This window comes from Aedes albopictus, chromosome 3 (genome assembly GCF_035046485.1).
Source record: "Aedes albopictus strain Foshan chromosome 3, AalbF5, whole genome shotgun sequence".
Classification (NCBI taxonomy): domain Eukaryota; kingdom Metazoa; phylum Arthropoda; class Insecta; order Diptera; family Culicidae; genus Aedes; species Aedes albopictus.
This window is the reverse complement of record NC_085138.1, coordinates 315,205,551-315,223,911: the sequence shown is the minus strand read 5'-3', so window position 1 is coordinate 315,223,911 and position 18,361 is coordinate 315,205,551. Positions and strand designations below refer to the sequence as shown.

Genomic DNA, 18,361 nt, shown 5'->3' with positions numbered 1-18,361 from the left:
TACGATTTACACTAGATCTTGTATTTTTACATATGTACAATCATTATTGAGTGTATTCTAATAAATATGATTAATCTAGAATGGAAAAAGAAACAATCTTAATCTTTCGATCGAATTCATTGAATGTTGTAAACGTTATAGTCAGCGTTAAGAAACGGTAAAAAGCTACTTTTTCTCCGACTGCCTGCGGAAGAATGGTTTCACAAGTGGGACTGGTGATACGCTAATGCTCAGATTACCAGTTTCCAGCGGTTCCTCATCCAAATTTATGGTACTCTGAAATATATTCAATAAAATCCGGTATTATTTGAAACAGCCAATCAACAAGAATACCAACACATACCGCCAAACTGATCAGCTCATCGTCCAAGTGCTGCTTCTCCGACCGGGCGAAGAACGATCTCGCTTCAGGTTTTTTCTTCGCATGAACTGGTGACTTACGGGTAAAGAACCGACCGGAGTCACGCTTTCGATCCACATTGCCCTGAAAGCTGGTGTAGTTCGAAATACTGGATTGGACACTCATCACATCATTATCGACGAGGCGCATTCTCTTGGTTAACGGAACGTCCAAGCTTTCAGAAATTTTAGGGTGTCGAAGCGGCGTGGAAGTGATCTGGGCAGTGGATACATTGTTCAGGTTTTCGACGTTTGACCGAATATCTTCCTGAATTTTTGCTTTCAGTTTTTCCTCCAAGGATTGAATCGTGGATTTTTGTTCGGCCAGTTGAACGCTGAGTTTCCGAAGCTCATTTCCGTCCTTTTCTGTCTTTTCTTGCAAGGCAGCTTGCTCCTTCTCCTTTTCCGAAATGGTCGATTCCATTGCGTTGATTTTGGCGGCTTGATCCTTCATCTCATTTTCAAGCTTCTCGTTTTTCGCTTTGATAACTTCGGTTTCCTTTTGAGCAATTTCAAGCTGATTTTCAAGATCACTGACCTTCTTCTCATTATCCATCTGAAGATCCTTGAGCTTTGTATTAAGCTCTTCCATTCTCTCCATTTCCTTATCGACTCGTTTATGTTCTCCATTCAATTTGCTGTTCAAAGAAGTGATTTCATTGTCTCGATCGTGTAGCATGGTTTGGATGTCACTAATCTTAGCATCCAATTCTTTTCCTCGCTCCTTTTCCTGCTCCAGTTGCTTAGCGGTAGTCTCCAGATCTGATCGCAATTTCTCAACTGTTTCTTTCAAATCCGCATTTTGCTTCTCAATCTCTTTCATCTGCGCATTTGCATCTGTCAGCTTGACATCAACTTTTTTCATTTCTTCTTCATATCTGCTCTTCCACGCTTGTTCAACTTCCGCCAGCTTTGCATCTTTCTGCTGTTCGAGTGCCAACAGTTGAGAGTTTGCGTTTCGCTCCATTTCGCCCAACTTTGCTGCATTCGTCTGCTCCAGCTCGGCCATTTGGTTTTCCAATTCAAGAACTTCCGTTGCAAGCTGTGTCTTCTCAGTTAGAAACATTTCAACGTTCTCGGTTAGTTTTGCATTTGTCTGAGCGTCTACCTCGATACGTTTTTGGGCATCTTGCAGTTCCTCGGTTAACTTGGCCAACTCATTCAGACGGTCCGAAAGAGTGGAAGCTAACGCTTGACGAGCTTCATCCACTTCCGTCAACTCTTGCTTCAAATCGTTGTTGCTGACGTACACTGCATCCAATTGGTCTTGCAGCTGACGGGACCGATTGATTTCATCCTGAAGGCGTTCGTTGGCTGGAATGTGAGGTACACACTTAGAAGGCACCCACACTTGTAAATGTTAGTGTGTACGAATATATAGAGCACAAATTTCGCGAACTACAATTCACTATAGATCCTGATGATTACCGTAAATCATGAATGCCAATGAGAAAGTACAAAATTCTCTTATTTAAACTAGTAGCAGCAGTTTAAAAGTACTTACCCGTTTGTTCAGTTTTGGCCCTATGCTCCGCAAACTGAGCAGTCAAATGGCGAATTTCCTTGATCAACTGAACTCGCTTCATGTCCAAATCGCCAATAAAATCCGACGTCAAGTTGAGTCGAGCGAGAACTTTCTCATCCTGTTTGCGTTGTTCAGTTAATCTGAAATAGAATGCGTTTTATTTACAGAGATAACATGCAAAAACTCTGATGTTGTTAGGGTTTTGAAAAATGGGAGGTGCATAAAATAATCAACGAATTCGCAAAATTTGAACAAATTAACAATTAACTGTATGAAAGTATGCAATGGGCATCGTACTAAAATCCGAACAGGGCAATATTATTTGATCACTTTTTGCCGCGGCTCAACATCGTGCGGCTGCGGAACGTAGAAAACTTCTAGCAGCGGTTAGCAGTGGCCCTATCAACGGAAGAGCAGCTTGGTGCAGCTTCACTTGTAAGATAGCTGCAGGGATATCCGATCCGCCATACATAGTACTTGGCTCCGCGACTCCAAATCACAGAAACGACTGATACTACGGCGAATGTGAACAGTTGGAATACGAGAAGAATACAGCATGGGCGAGAATGTTACAACACCGTACGAAGGCGAATGAGGCACGTTATAGACAGGCGAGGAACAGGCAGAACTCAGACTTCCGACGGAATAATCGCCAGCAAGAAGAACGGAAGAGCTGTACCGCGCTAAGGACACACGGATGTTCTACGAGAAGCTGTTCCGCTCACGCAGAGGCTTTGCTACGACCCGACATGTGCCAAGTCAACCACGGGAATCCTCTCACGAGCGAGCGTAAGGTGGTCTAGATGTGGCGACAGCACTACGATTGGCGCGTTAATAGATCTAGGCGTATGTGCAGAAGATCGAAACTTTGACCTCTACCTCCACGAGTTTGAAGAGGGGGTTGGCCGGTTGAAAAACAGCATATCAACTACCAAGCAAGTTTCTTAAATACGGTGGGAAAGCACTGGTGAGAGCACTACACTGGATCATTACCAGTATTTGGGAGGAGGAGATATTATTGGAGGAGTAGGCTATGCTGCCGTCAAATTGGATTCATGGGTGAACGCACTACAACAGGTAAGATGTTCGCCATCAGCTAGGTGTATCAGAAATGCCGTGAATACAACGTGCCCACACATCACTTGTTCATCGATTTTAAATCGGCGTATGAAACAATCGATCTGCCATAGCTGGCAGATTCTGCACGAATACGGATGCCCGGATAAACTGACACGATTGTTCAGGGCAACGATGGATCGAGTGATGTGCGTAGTTGGAGTATCAGGGACAGTCTCGAGTCCCTTTGAATTTTGCAGAGGGTTTTTTTCTGTATGGGTTAGCCACTGCGACCAGTATTTAGATCTTGTGTGACATTACCCGTATCCTTAGTATTTAGTGCATGTCGTACTACCACCGACGAACCGACGTGACAGTGGTGTTTCAAAAGTGTCCCCCCTAAATTTAACGGTCGGCCAGCAAAGCGAGCGAATGCTTCTGTCAAATCAGCTCAGGTGCGAACCTTTTCCTATATGAATACACAGGGGTTTGGAGTCAAGCTATCAAAACAACGCGAACCGCTATAGAGGAGGCGGTAGTGTTCGGCTATTTTTCATCATGGCGTCGGGGACAAATTTGAATTTATTTGTTCTAGCTGTCACGTCGGTTCGTCGGTGGTACTACTGTTGGATTGCAAAGGTCTAGGAAACAAGGGCTCGGATTAGAGAGTACAATAAACGCGTGTAATCTCTAGCTTGGAACAAAACTAACTGAATTTATTTCTCTTTTTAGCTGATACAATGGAAGTAATGGAACTGTCAAACTGAGAAGTGTTGCCATTTTGATACTCTCAGTATCTGCCGAGCCGGGTGGCTCAACACTCCTCCTCAACACTGATTGGTTTGATCCCGATTGCGCTTCGAAGGTTCTTCAGTTTGACTGCTGGGAGCGGTTTCGTAAGCAAATCTGCCTCCATGTGTTCCGAGGGGCAGTATTGCAGTCGTACGACACCTTGGTGAACCAAATCCTTTACAAAGTTATACTTAGTGTCGATATGCTTGGATTTTTTCTCGTTCCTGTCTGCTTTAGTCAAGGCGATGCAGCTTTGATTATCTTCCTTCACCGGTATTGGAAAATCAAGCTGCTCCCCTATGTCATCCATCAATTTTCGAATCCATAGCACCTCTTGGAGACACTCAGCCAGTGCAATGTATTCGGCCTCGGTGCTGGAGAGGGCGACACATTTCTGCTTACGACAAGACCAATCAATGACGCCACCGTGAAACTTGAAAAGGTATCCCGAGCTTGATTTGCGATCGGAAATATCGCCCGCCCAGTCTGCGTCGACATAACATTCCAGCTGCTTATTATCCTCGCCGAGGTGACCAAGGCAGAGCTCCAAATCCACGGTATGCTTAAGGTAGCGCAAAATGCGCTTCGCTTCGTTCCAGTCGGCTACTGTTGGAGCTTGAACACGTCGTCCCAAGATCGAAGTTGCAATCGAAATGTCTGGCCTAGTACTCACGGCTACGTACAACAAAGCCCCAATGAGACTCTGATATTGATCAACGGAATCAAGTCTCTCGCTTGCCTCCTCCTTTTGTTGAAGGAAGCCGGGATCCATCGGTACCTTCGATGTTTTGGCGTCTTTCATCCCGAATTTTTCGAACAGCCGACATAGATACGCACGTTGATTGATGCGATACTGTCCGGCCTCTAGACGGACTTGTATGCCGAGAAACAACTTCAAATCTCCCATTACAGTGATCTTGAATTGGCCGTTCAGAGTCTCAACAATATTGGCGAATTCAGTTTCCGTCGAGCAAATAACGATTATATCGTCGACGTAAATCAAAAGGAAAATGTACGTACCTGATGTCTCCTGTATATAAAGGCACGGGTCGGCTTGGGATTGATGGAAACCCATGGCTCTTAGGACGCTGTCAATCCGTTCATTCCAAACACGGGCTGCCTGTTTTAGCCCATACAAGCTGCGCCGCAATCTGCAAACGTCGTTTTGGTTTCCAATCTCATAGCCGGGAGGCTGCCGCATATAAATCTCCTCCTGAAGCTGTCCATACAGATATGCGGTTTTTATGTCGATTTGTTTAGCTAACATTTTCCTTATGCTAGCTAGGGTCAGCATTGCTCTGAATGTTGTTTGTTTCACGACGGGTGCGAATACCAAGTCATAGTCGAGGCCGTATTTTTGACAATACCCCTGCGCAACTAAGCGGGCTTTATAGCGCACCAGCTGGCCATTTTCATCCACTTTGCACTTATAAATCCACTTGCTTCCGATTACCTTGCGATGTTGTGGAAGTTGAACGAGCTCCCACGTTCCATTTTCCTGATGCGACAAAATTTCTTCGTCCATAGCCGACTTCCAATCAGCAGACTGTGGACCATTGATTGCTTCATGAAACGATCGCGGCTCCACCACATTGTGTACTGCCAGACATACTCCATCCGTGTAGCGAGCCGGCGGAACACCAGCTGTTGCTCGCCCTGAGCGACGAACCGGCTGCGGTTGCTCTTCTCTTTCAGGGTCTTCGTCATCGTCTCTCCAAAAGTTGCAATCATAGCCTTCGAAAACTCCACCAGGCCAATCGGCTTCGTCGTCATCCCATCCGTAGAAATCTTCTTCTGATTGTGCATCATCATTTACGTTCGTTGGTTTTGAAAAATCTTCCAACGGCCACTCGACGCTTCCTGTATCTGCTGGGCGATCTAGTTCCGCTGATCGTGGCTGGATGTCCTCTGACTTTGCTTCCATAAATTCGTCGCTAAACTCCAAAAATCGAACGTCTCGGCTGATCTTGATTTCACCGGTGCGCATATCCAACATCCGATACGCCTTATGTTCAGATGAGTAACCGACAAGAGTCATTTTGACGGCTTTTACGTCCAGCTTTTTGCGTTTTACCGAGGGAATCAAGACGTAACCGGTGCATCCGAATCGCTTCAAGTGGTTCAAATCTGGCGTTCGATTGTACCAGATCTCATATGGAGTTCGATCAACTGCTGCAGATGGTAGGCGGTTCTGCAGATAACAAGCTGTGTTTATCGCTTCAGCCCAAAATCGGTTATCCATTTTTGCGTCCAGCAACAAACAACGGCCCATTTCACTAAGAGAGCGATTCCTCCTCTCTGATACTCCATTTTGTTGTGGAGAGTAAGCCGCCGTGTATTCTGCCTTAATGCCTTCGTCCAAATAGAACCGTCGTAATGACTTACCCGAATATTCGCCGCCTTGGTCCGATCGGATGATTCGAGGCTTCCGACCAAACTGAGTTTCAACCATTCGAACGAATTCCCGGATCCTCTGTTCCACGTCAGATTTCTCCTTCAAAAAGAAGACATGGGTGTAGCGGCTGTGATCATCGATCATTGTCATGTAGTAACGACAACCTCCTTGCGTGACCACATCCATCGGGCCGCATACGTCCGTGTGGATGATGTCCAATATATTTTTCGACGTTTTTTCCGCAGCTTTCGGGAACGAAGGGCGCGACATTTTTCCTTCAATACAGCACTCGCATGTCGTGCGAATGCCGCAATCCACTACGTTGATTCCTTTTACCAAACTGTTCCGCTTGAGCTCTTCCAACACTGCAGGATCGCGATGGCCCAACCGTCGGTGCCACGAGTGTTGGCAATTTTTCGAATGCCGCTTGCTTTCTGCTTTTAGCACTTTTTCACCAAACATACGCAGCCAGTACATGTCCCCGATCTTATCACCGATAGCAACGACGGTATTCGCGTACACCAATTTACATCCGGTTTTATCGAACTCGGCACGAACGTTTTTAGATGTTAGCTTGCTTATCGAAATCATGTTGCTTTCGAGTGTAGGAACGTATAGCACGCCTTGCAACGTGAGCTTAATCAGTTCACCGGAATCGTTCACACATTCAATTAGGCAGTCGCCGGTGCCTTCAACACGAATTTCATTGCCGTCCGCGACAGTTACACTCGAACGCGAGTTTTCAAATCGAGAAAAAACTGATCTGTCACTGCACATATGTGACATGGCACCCGAGTCAATCAACCACGAATGCGAACGTGGACGGTTGTTGACATTTCCACGCACCATAAACGTAAACGATCGAAAGTCGGTTTCGCGCACTTGTCTCACTTTCTGCTCCGCTTTCGGCAGATTCTTCTTTTTCCCGCTTGCATTTTCTGAACTGCTCTTCTGCATCAGAAAGTCTTTGCAGTTCCACTTTTTGTGGCCAGCTTTTCCGCAAAAATAACAAACAACTGGCTTCACTTCACTGCTCGCTTTCAGCACCCTCTCTTCCGACGTTTTCTCACCGTACAGCTTCTCACTCTCATCGATCAACTTTGATTTAACGAGTTCCATTGTGAGTTCCGCATCAGAGCGGCTTTCCAATGCGGTGGTGAGTGCGTCGAAAGCTTTTGGGAGACTTCGCAGTATCATTGCCACCTGCATGTACTGTGAAAGCTTCTCTCCGCAGTTCTCCAAACGCGAATACATTTCCTCCATTTCGTAAAGAAACTCTTCCATGCTTTCGCCTTCCTTATAATTCGCACTGCAAATTTCTTTCAACAAGGACACCTTTCCCGTAAGTGTCGCCTTTTGATGATGAGCTTTCAATGCGTCCCACGTGGTTTTTGCAGTAGTCTTCGCCATGATGAGATTGTGCTGATTGTCCTCCACAAGCAATGCAATGGTTGCTCTTGCTTTGGAGTCGCCATCTTGCCACTCTGGTGTAACCGGATTCGGAGCAACTCCCGGATCTACAAAACACCACGTTCCCTCGCGACGCATTAACATTTGCACTTTAAACGACCACGACCGGTAATTCCGATTGTTCAATCGGATCACGTTCACCTTCGAGATGTCCATCGTTCTAAAAACTACACTCTCCTGTTCCTCTTGGCCCCAAGGCTGAGCACATAACCTGTTGGATTGCAAAGGTCTAGGAAACAAGGGCTCGGATTAGAGAGTACAATAAACGCGTGTGATCTCTAGCTGGGAACAAAACTAACTGAATTTATTTCTCTTTTTAGCTGATACAATGGAAGTAATGGAACTGTCAAACTGAGAAGTGTTGCCATTTTGATACTCTCAGTATCTGCCGAGCCGGGTGGCTCAACAACTACTCCATTGTCATTTAGAGGCAATGAAGAATCTATTTCTGTACAGTTCCTGTTTTGTTATCCCAGAGATACAAGAAATCGATTGCGATGAAAAGGTCCCGTTATCATAGAGATTCAAATCCCAGTGAAAGAGCGCCCCTAATCAAACACAATCTATTTGAATTCTTAGAAAAACAAAACGGTGGTACCGATATTTATCCATGCACCGGAACTCTAGCCCCATCCATGTCTTGCTTCTAGTTTAGTCCCAAGACAACATAGAAAAGCCCGGGACTTTAGGCTAGTTGCAAAACTTTGTCAAATTAGAGAATGTGTTCTGCAATAAAAATGCACGTGAGTTCTTTAATTACCAGAACTTAACAGTCCTTGATAGGTTAGTACGCAATTCGATACGTAAAGCATGTTTGTTTCCCTAACATCAAGTGTAGTGTAGGGTGGGCAAAGTCCGATTCTTTAACTATCAGCAAGGCAGAATAAATGCAATTTTAGAAACTGTCACCAGTAACAAGGACTTTGTACCATGAATCCTTATTACCAAAATACATTACCCCAACTTGACAAACCGGATGTGACTAGAGTTCGGTTTGGTAGATCTCTAACCGTATTAACGCAACACAAAAAGGCGATCTACCTACGTTACGGGCTCCGTTAAAGATCGAGCATGTTTTAAACCCCCTCAACCATTCATCCATCAGTACGGGTCGCCTGACACCTTGGATAGGGGTTCCCTTTTTAGTGGACTTTTACCCCCGGAAGAGGTGGTCCATAGTGTTATTTTTAGCCAATTGAGACAACCGCTACCGACACTACACAGCTATCTATGCTGATCGGGAAGTTCAAATTGATGGTTAACTTCTAAACGAGCCCGTTCAGCCGTCGAAATTCGTAGAGGGTTACGTCAAGGTGATGGTCTTTCATGCTTGCTGTTTAACATCGCCTTAGAAGGTGTAATAAGGAGAGCGGGGATAAACACGAATTAATCATTAACGTGTCAAAGACAAAGCACATTATGTCAAAGGCCTCCAGGGAAGATTACCGCACCCTCCTCTTCTCTCCTCTTCTTGGCGTAACGTCCTCATTGGGACAAAGCCTGCTTCTCAGCTTAGTGTTCTATGAGCACTTCCACAGTTATTAACTGAGAGCTTCCTCTGCCAATGACCATTTTGCATGTGTATATCGTGTGGCAGGCACGAAGATACTCTATGCCCAAGGAAGTCAAGGAAATTTCCTTTACGAAAAGATCCTGGACCGACCGGGAATCGAACCCGCCACCCCGAATTTCTACCGACAGCGATGAAATCAAGGCGGTTGAAGGATTCGTGTATTTTGGCTCTCTGGTAACCGCCTACAACGACACCGGCAGAGAAATTCAGAGACGCATTGAGGCAGGAAATCGAGCCTACTTTGAACTTCGCAGAGTGCGGAACTGGAGACGCACAGCCAACGGACCGAGTCGAATGGAGACAACAGTTGAGAGTTACTCTCACGTACAGCTGAGAACATTCAGGATGCGCTATGGATGCAGATGCAGATAAATTTTGCCTGTAAACTGGAATTGGGATACACTTCAGAGAACGTAACTTACGCATCCTTCAGCACCAGTAGCGTCTTGGTGGTCAGTGCCAGATCCAGCTGGAGTCGCGTTTTCTCGCCACCAAGAACATCCATTGCGTACTGGTACACTTCCAGCTGCCGATGGAGCCGAAGCTGCTCGGTGCGGCTCTTGATCACCTCGATAAGCACTTCCATCTTTTCCCGTTTGGCCAAATCGCGCACATCGTTTACGATGTCCTGGCACATTTCGCTGTCGTCCGAGTCGTATTCCTCCTCGCCGGACGAGCACTGGTCCGAATTGAGTTCGTCCATCGTGTCGCTTTCGTCACCGTCGTCGTGCTCATCCGCGGAGGACGGATGTTTTTCGTGCTGGAGCGGATAGGTTTCGATTAATTCGTTATTTTGTCAGTTTGTCGAAATTTAATTTACCTGAGGTGATTGACTCATCTTGCGGAAAAAATAAATTAACAAATTTTCACAAATTAATCACAAATTTTCAAAAAACAGCACATAAACGCGTGTACACCACAATGAAAAAAAAAAATGACTTGCTTTGATCTGATCTGATTTTTGCTGACAGTTGACAGTATTGGGCGACCTTCCGAATCACTGCACTGAAGAAAATCGAAGGTTGTGGATTGAAATACCAGATCAATGGTAGATATTATAATATAATATAATATAATATGAGATAATATCAGGGGCCTGTAGCATAATGAAAATTTTACTAATAATATTAGTCTTGTAGCTTGTAACTTATAATTTTCTGTTGCATAAAAATACTACAAGTACAAGTTACAAGTCCAATAGTACAAGTCGGTTGGACTAATATTATTAGTAGAATTTACAAGTGTATGTTGCATAAACAAACTACAAGTATAAAATATTAGCTATGACTTGTACTTTTGATTACAAGTCTCAAAGGTCTTGTAAAATAATTTACCAGTTAAATTTAAAGTATTGCAGAAGTCATATTTAGTTTTGAATATATCGATTTACCATTTTGATGAACTCAAAAGATATTATTTATCCAACATGTCAACCTTAATTCCAGTTTTCGACGATTAAATTTGGCAGTACGTATTCGAAACTCATTAAAGAGAAAATTGCGTTGATGTACACTTTGTATCTTAAATATAATTTCTGCTGAGTCTCTCAAGTTCTCCAAAGTTTCTACAATACCCATCTTTGATTGGAGGTTCTTGATAAAGTTATATGTTATGGTCACTGTGAATACCGGGCAACTCACTGGAACAATCCGTTCCCAGCCATCTTAGCAAACTGCAGTAGAATCACTTGGCATAATACGGAACCTCGCGGTGATGGTGACTTGCTCCGCCAACAGTCCACTCGTCAATGGGCCTTTTCATTTGACGTCTTAAATCAGCTGATTTTTCGGGCGTTTGACAGTTCTTCTATGAAGATGACACTTTCTTGTTAGCATCTGTTGTTCAAGCTTTGTAAACAAATGCATGCACGGAACTGTCACATGAAAAGGCCTATGAGGCAGCATCACACTGACGACGACTCCGTCATGGTGCTGGTTGTCACTGATGCTTGCTAGGGGAAATACACGCATGGAGAATGCTACTCAGCTTTGTTCATACCCCACATTCTCCCTCTTCTCCGAAAAAAAAGAAAAAACAAGAGATTAACGAATTTGAGATATATAACACACAAATGTCCTTCATTATACGATAATAGATTCTACAAAACGAGTTCGAAAGAGGTTCTACAAGATATTTTCAGTAGATATGTTTTCATTGCATACTTCAAATTTTAAACTGTTTTACGATATGCAATTTTTATGGGCGGTTTTCATTACACATCCCTGCATTTTCCTCACGCACAGCTTTCGGCAGTTATCATGCAACGCCATTTCCTTAGACGGGTTTCTTTACACATCGCTGCATTTTACTGATGCAAATAATTTTCGGCAGTTTTTCAATAACGCCATTTCCTTGGACGGATTTCATTTCACGTCCCTGTATTTTCCTTATGCAGAAAAAAATTTCGGCGGTTATCCAACAACGCCTTTATCTTGGACGGTTTTCACTACACGTCCCTGCATTGTCTTTATGCAGAATAATTTTCGGCGGTTATCCAAAAATGCCGTTTCCTTGGACGGTTTTCATTACACGTCCCTGCATTTTCCTTATGCAGAAAAAAATTTCGGCGGTTATCCAACAACGCCTTTACCTTGGACGGTTTTCATTACACGTCCCTGCATTTTCTCTATGCAGAATAATTTTCGGCAGTTATCTAAAAATGCCGTTTCCTTGGACGGTTTTCATTACACGTCCCTGCATTTTCCTTATGCAGAAAAAAATTTCGGCGGTTCGACACGCCCAACCAAAAACCCGAGCAAAAAACCAACCCAACCAACCAACGCCGCGAGTATTTTACGGCAACATTCACAATAGTCAAACACCTCTACCATCATGCACATCAACCTGTTTGCATTTACCGTTCAACCGAGCGACAACACGAGCATGTACGATCCGAGGAATCAACGAAAGCGCGACCATCCATGCCGAGCAAGAACATGAAGAAACATCCCGCATAGAAATGTACACTATGTCATACATTCCAAACATTAACTGTCGTCTATCTGTTAGTGTTATTTTATCTCAAACTGTTGCATTAATGCTGAACAATATAAAGGTTCACAGAATGTATTATTGACAACAATTCGAGTCATCCATACCAAATTGTAACAATAAACCGTAGTGTCTTCACTTTGTTGAATGATATGTGAGGCAAAACTCGTGCGAAATGGTGGCAATATGAAAGCACTCTCTGACAAATGGTTCGTTTTCATGTTTGTGCAACACACCCAGACATATGCATTTCACCATATTTAACTGACACCCAACAATTTGGCAAACTGTTACACACATGAGTGTATATGTGACCGATATTCAATTGCAAATCTTCTGGGTTTGTCGAATGCTGGCTTTGTTTACAACGGTTGTGAGCAGTGAAATTTTCGAGAAATTTTAGAAGCGTAAAACAAATTAATAAAATTTTGACTTTGGGGTTTCCTCTATCCATATTATTATGGTGATGCCAACCTGGATCACAACGATGGAGCCGGATGTTCAGGTAAGGGTCTAGTAAAGCTTAATTTAACGACTGAAAAATAGGAATTGGGTTTTATTTTTAGTGATTTGCTATGCCGACCATATCGTTGGAACCGGGTGTGCAGCGGAAACTCCGGTAAAGGTGAAGTGAGTTGTTTGGACTTTTCGGCACCGGTAACACCTCGACGCTAGTGCAGAGAGGTGCAGAGTGCAGATAGTGGGCTGTAAGCTGCAGCTCAAGGCCAACGGTTTGATGTCGGAATCGTCGAGTCTTGCGTGCGATCAGATCACCAAGCGGCTGCTGGAGTTTATCGTTGCTACGGATGTGTTCCGGATCTTGTGCAGCGTACGAGAACAGTATGCTGAATCCGAACGATGTAACCGTGATTGTTTTGATCTTGGCGGTTGGGGGGCACCCATTAAGTACGTCACGCTTAGGGGGGAGGGGGGGTTTGTGAAAGTGTGACAAGCAATGTATTAGGTATAGGAAAAACCCGTACGAAGGGGGGGGGGGGGGGTTGAACATTCTTAGTTTTAGCGTGACGTACTTAATGGATGCTGCCTTGGCACGTATGCTAACGTGAATGGTCAATTATTCAAAGGTTCCTGTTTTGGGAACTTTCTGTCTCACACAAATAATGTCATACCAAATTGCTTTGATGCTTTTATGAAGATAATGTACAAAATTTCTATTTACTATGAAAATTAAAGGTAAAAAGCCGAGTTTTAGTTTTTTCTCTTATTTACACTTTTGATTTCACTACTGGGCTGCGCAGACAGTGATCATAAGTGTGGAAATGTTAAATAAAATGTGATTGCAACAAACCAACAAACCGTGTCTTTAGTGCACTTGGTTTTCGATTTATGATGCAATCTAGCAGTTTTATTTACGTTTCCGCGCTTTTGATGTTTCTGCGACAGTCCAGTAGTGAATATTTTTCCATTCCCCCACAAATAGTACAAACGTAAAAGAACTAAATAACATATTGTTATTACAACAGTATGAGCGCTATATGCTAGACTGTGGAACCATATTTCACTATATAGCAATAATTACACATACATTTCCTATTTTACTCCGATTTTATAGGCCAACTGTTCTTGAACTATTTGCTACACAGTAAATTGAGCAAAAAATGGATAGTATGTTGACCTTCTGACAAACTGTAATCGAAAAATTTTGTTCGAGAAAATTGGCGTTTTCTTGTTGTAACATAACTTAACCGCCTATTCCCCATATTGTAATTTGCTCGAGAACCATCTATCATACTGCTAAAACCGTTTATGTCACTGTTGGTTTATTGTTACTTTGGGTGCTATACTATACTGTTGAGATACTGTAGAAAATAGTTATGAACAGTATGGTACACAGTACGAGTATGGTTCATGGTTATGCGGGATGCATGCAATCCTCGACCGACCAACCACCTACCCACAGCGTGCTACCAGTCGACAACAAAAATCAACCACGTCACCGCGCCTTTGTTCATGTGTTTGTGCTAGAACCAAGGCTAAAACAGAACGCGGTTGGAAAAACAAAAACTTTCCGCGCTCTAGCTTTCGTCAGGAACCGCAGAATTGCAACACCCACTTCACTGTGTTTGCAGCACCACCACACACTTCACACACCAAAACGATTTGTTTTCTCTCACTGTTTTTATGCCAAGTGATTCTACCTATTTTATGATTAACTTGTTATTGATTATGATGCACTCCTGGCAGGATCGCCAATGTGAATACCGGGCAACTCACTGGAACAATCCGTTCCCAGCCATCTTAGCAAACTGCAGTAGAATCACTTGGCATAATACGGAACCTCGCGGTGATGGTGACTTGCTCCGCCAACAGTCCACTCGTCAATGAGGCAGCATCACACTGACGACGACTCCGTCATGGTGCTGGTTGTCACTGATGCTTGCTAGGGGAAATACACGCATGGAGAATGCTACTCAGCTTTGTTCATACCCCACAGTCACTGCATAAGCACAGGTAAAGATGCAGATGCGAAATAAATTTGAATCAATTGCTTGTATTGCGCACAGGGTACGAAAAACGGATCACGCCGAAAAACAAACGCTTTGTCCTAAGCGATGCATGTTCGATCATCGATCAATTCTGACTATACATGTCAATGGTTGCTCCTCCGTGATTGATCTGAACTGGTACCAGTTGCACTGAGATCCATCTGAATAAGGGGCTGGGGACATTCCACTTATTCTCAAAGTGCAATTTTAGCAGCTCATGCATATTTGATCAATAACGGCGCCGGCCAAGTCCTTATAGTCAGCTGGGAAGGGAAAGGAATGTTAGAGTGTACTGGTTGTTGCTACTAGAGACCGAGAGCACTCTGCGTCCCCACAACCCGCACGGACTGGGGTATTTGTTAGACGGAAAGGATGGGAGATCTGGGAGTCACCGTTGGGTCGGTGATGCGATCCATGGATAGGGTTATTTATAGTGTTCGTGATAGATTGTGTGGTGAATAAGGTGAATAAGGTCAAGCGTCACAGCACGCTTTGGTTGCATAACTTATAGGCGTTATATACCCTGTGCTGTGAGTGGAAGTTGGAAGGGAGGGAAACGACTTTTTTCAATTCGTTTCTGGTTCTAGCGATGGCTATGAACATATGAATATACATGGGTTGTATATGTAGAGAAGAGAGCGAGAGAAAGTGGATAGAAAGATACAAAGTAGGATGAAAAGGACGGGCCAGGGATTGAATCCATGACCTTCTGCATACGAATCAGAAGCTATAGCCACTAGACCACCAAGCCCGTCAACTTTGTCCTAAGCGATTCATGTTGGTAACAAAGTCGCTCCGCAACAAACGCATGTCAGGCGATGACAGCAATAAAACAAACATCGCTTGCCGTGTGTGAGCTGATATTCCGGCTTTTCTGCTGAAATTTTCGACCCACATGATCGAATTCATAAGCATTTGAACGAATTAAGACTCTTGCAAACCTTTGAGTCGAGTTTCAGTTGGAAAACAATGCGAAAATCACGATGTGAATAGAACGAGACAAATATTCCTACCGTTTTTGTTGTGAACAAACTCGGGAGCGATTTTATCATTATCTGCTAACGAAAAAACAAAGCGTTGTTGCCGTGCCTTCTTTGTTGCCTACTTTTCGCTTGCGGTGCCAATATATACACTAACTCGAATCGAGTTGCGACATATAAAAGTAGGTAAAAGCTCAATTTTTGCATCCCAGATCACTTCGGATTTTAACAAGAAGCAGAATACATGTTGCTAAATCTTTATACATTGTTTTTCAACCAGTACTATTTGAGACATTTTACTAAAAGTCTAGGTACTTGCAGTCTCGCTTGCAGTGTCATACTTTGTAAAAAAAATATTTCGTCAGAGCGACCGAAAATTATCCAAACAGCACATGCTTTTCTTCATCTATCGTATATAGAATGCAAAACTTCGGAATAAATGAAGTTATAAACATCAACTGCCATTTCAAATTAATAGTGAACTGTCGGATGAATTTTGACAGATAAATGAACCAAAACAACTTGTATTTTCATGGTCACTAATATTACAAGTGCTAATAATATTAGTAGAAAATTGAGCCTTTATGCAACACAAATTATTAGCACTTGTAATATTAGTACTTGTAACTTGTAACTTGTAGCTAATATTATTAGCCCGATTATGCTACAGGGCCCAGGCCAAACATTTCAATAGGTCCTATCTGCATTTGAGAGGCTCTCTTTGTTCATTTTCTCTTTCAATTATTTCAATGTAATGGTACACTTTTCAACTACTTTTGCAGTACAAATCAAAAGACGATTGTTTTGACCATCGTTCCATGCAAGGAGACAATCATAATTCAAATAAACAGCTGAGATATTAACGAAAGAGAGGAAAACCAAAGAGAGCCTCTCTTCTGCAGATTGGACCTTTAGACATGTTTGGCCTGATATGCGATACATACTTTTATTTAACAAATCTGCAATAGTAAGGAATCAAAGCTTGATTTTCTCAGAGATGGCGCCACCACATTAAAAGTAAAATCATTTTTCTTGTATGGACAAATCGCTGGCTTGCACTTGTTTCGCATCACAGCGATTTGTGCCTTGGGGCAAAAAGTTGCAAATTAGAAACAAAATCATTATCCTTACGCGTTTCTTCTGGATTCATTGCAGTAACAGAGAATTCAGGCCAAACATGTCTAAAGGTCCTATCTGCAGAAGAGAGGCTCTCTTTGGTTTTCCTCTCTTTCGTTAATATCTCAGCTGTTTATTTGTACTATGATTGTCTCCTTGCATTAAACGATGGTCAAAACAATCGTCTTTTGATTTGTACTGCAAAAATATTTGAAAAGTGTACCATTACATTGCAATAATTGAATGAGAAAGTGAACAAAGAGAGCCTCTCAAATGCAGATAGGACCTATTGAAATGTTTGGCCTGAATTGATTTCATCACCATACAAATTTCAAGTTGTTTACTTCTTTTTTTCTGACTGGCATTTTGCACCCGTGTTGCGCATGATGTTTCGAGTGGATAGGTGCCAGGCGGCGCCGCTGTATATGTGAAAAACACATGGAACACGAGCGCCGTCTATGATTCCGTAGCGCAAGCTTCTCTGCTTGTTTACACTGTTATCACGTTTACCGCATTTATCAGAAAAGCGCCACTATCGGCACTTTAGCAAAACCGCAGCTGCTTGCTTCCTATTGAATTATTTTTTTCCAGTTTCCATGTTTGTGCTTTTAAGAAGGCCATCATAATCACAAATAACTATATTTAACAGTTGTTATAAATATATTTGAAATAATATAAATTGTAAGCAATAGCTCAAAGTTATATCACGTTATATCTTTTATAAATCTCATGAGTTTATTTAAATAATATTTACAAAACATTTTGAAAATTATATAGTTTTATCGTCTTATCCTCAATGATTAAATTAAATTTCAGTAGAACTTAACCCCTTCGTTGTCGTCGAATGCGATCAGCTCACATTTGCCCCTCGTTTCCAGCACCTTGAGTGCCTTTTTCAGCACCGTCTGATCCAATCCGTGGAATTCTTCTCCGACGGTGTGATCGCCGGCCACCAGCTCGTACAGGGTGCACACCGTGTTGGTCATTCCGTTGGCCACGGCCCAACCATGCAGTAGCGAACTCCACTCGTCCAGGGTGTGCCAGTAAACCTCCCACTGTTGTTTCCGTTTGTCCATCGGGGCGGCATTGGCGGTCTTCTCCAGCGCTTCCATCACCCAGAGGCGTCCCTCCGGGGGCATCTTCCGCGATATGGCCTCATTGACGAACGGAGCGCAATCCTCGTTGATGTTGAGCACGGCCTGTTTGGTGTGTTTCTGATAGTCCAGGATAAGCGATTTCCACGTCGATAGCTGCTGGTCCTTCGTGGTCGCATGGGATTGAACCCTGGAAGAGGTGGATGAGTCAGTTTTGTTTTGGTGGGGACGGCTCATTCCAGTAGCACAGTTCGGTGCGGGTACTTACGTGAAGAAAGGCGGAAAGCTGTATTCCCAAGGCCACTGATAATCTGCCATTTAAGTCAACTAAACTTTAGTTTATTAGCGTAATTTAGCGAGAACTTGAATATTTTGTTAATAAATTCCTGCTCGAGATTTCCTGAACCCGAGTTTGACATCAGCGAGGACGCAAACCGAGATCTGTTATTTGGAATAGAGGGAA

General features: G+C 43.3%; 2 protein-coding genes across 2 annotated transcripts; both read right to left on the bottom strand.

Annotated features, from left to right (window-relative positions):
* LOC109433113 (putative leucine-rich repeat-containing protein DDB_G0290503) lies at positions 1 to 10,186 on the bottom strand. The gene is made up of 5 exons (XM_019709512.3): positions 10,031 to 10,186; positions 9,633 to 9,970; positions 1,904 to 2,064; positions 344 to 1,713; positions 1 to 276 (listed from the first exon to the last, which is right to left on the bottom strand). Exons 1-5 carry the CDS (start codon positions 10,046 to 10,048, stop codon positions 166 to 168), a joined length of 1,998 nt encoding a protein of 665 aa, XP_019565057.2. The 5' UTR covers positions 10,049 to 10,186; the 3' UTR covers positions 1 to 165.
* A 7,327-nt stretch (positions 10,187 to 17,513) lies between these two features.
* On the bottom strand, positions 17,514 to 18,347 carry LOC109433429 (vacuolar protein-sorting-associated protein 25). The gene is made up of 2 exons (XM_019709860.3): positions 18,167 to 18,347; positions 17,514 to 18,088 (listed from the first exon to the last, which is right to left on the bottom strand). Exons 1-2 carry the CDS (start codon positions 18,214 to 18,216, stop codon positions 17,617 to 17,619), a joined length of 522 nt encoding a protein of 173 aa, XP_019565405.3. The 5' UTR covers positions 18,217 to 18,347; the 3' UTR covers positions 17,514 to 17,616.
* Positions 18,348 to 18,361: the final 14 nt, after the last annotated feature.

What these genes read in the sequence shown, in the direction of transcription:
- LOC109433113 (XM_019709512.3), bottom strand. An exon ending in GGCCAAAACTGAACAAACGG is followed by an intron (nt 1,714 to 1,903) that starts GTAAGTACTTTT and finishes CTCACATTCCAG; the next exon opens with CCAACGAACGCCTTCAGGAT. An exon ending in ATGAGCTGATCAGTTTGGCG is followed by an intron (nt 277 to 343) that starts GTATGTGTTGGT and finishes AATATATTTCAG; the next exon opens with AGTACCATAAATTTGGATGA.
- LOC109433429 (XM_019709860.3), bottom strand. Translation starts at nt 18,216, where the DNA reads ATGGCAGATTATCAGTGGCCTTGGGAATACAGCTTTCCGCCTTTCTTC. An exon ending in AGCTTTCCGCCTTTCTTCAC is followed by an intron (nt 18,089 to 18,166) that starts GTAAGTACCCGC and finishes CACCTCTTCCAG; the next exon opens with GGTTCAATCCCATGCGACCA.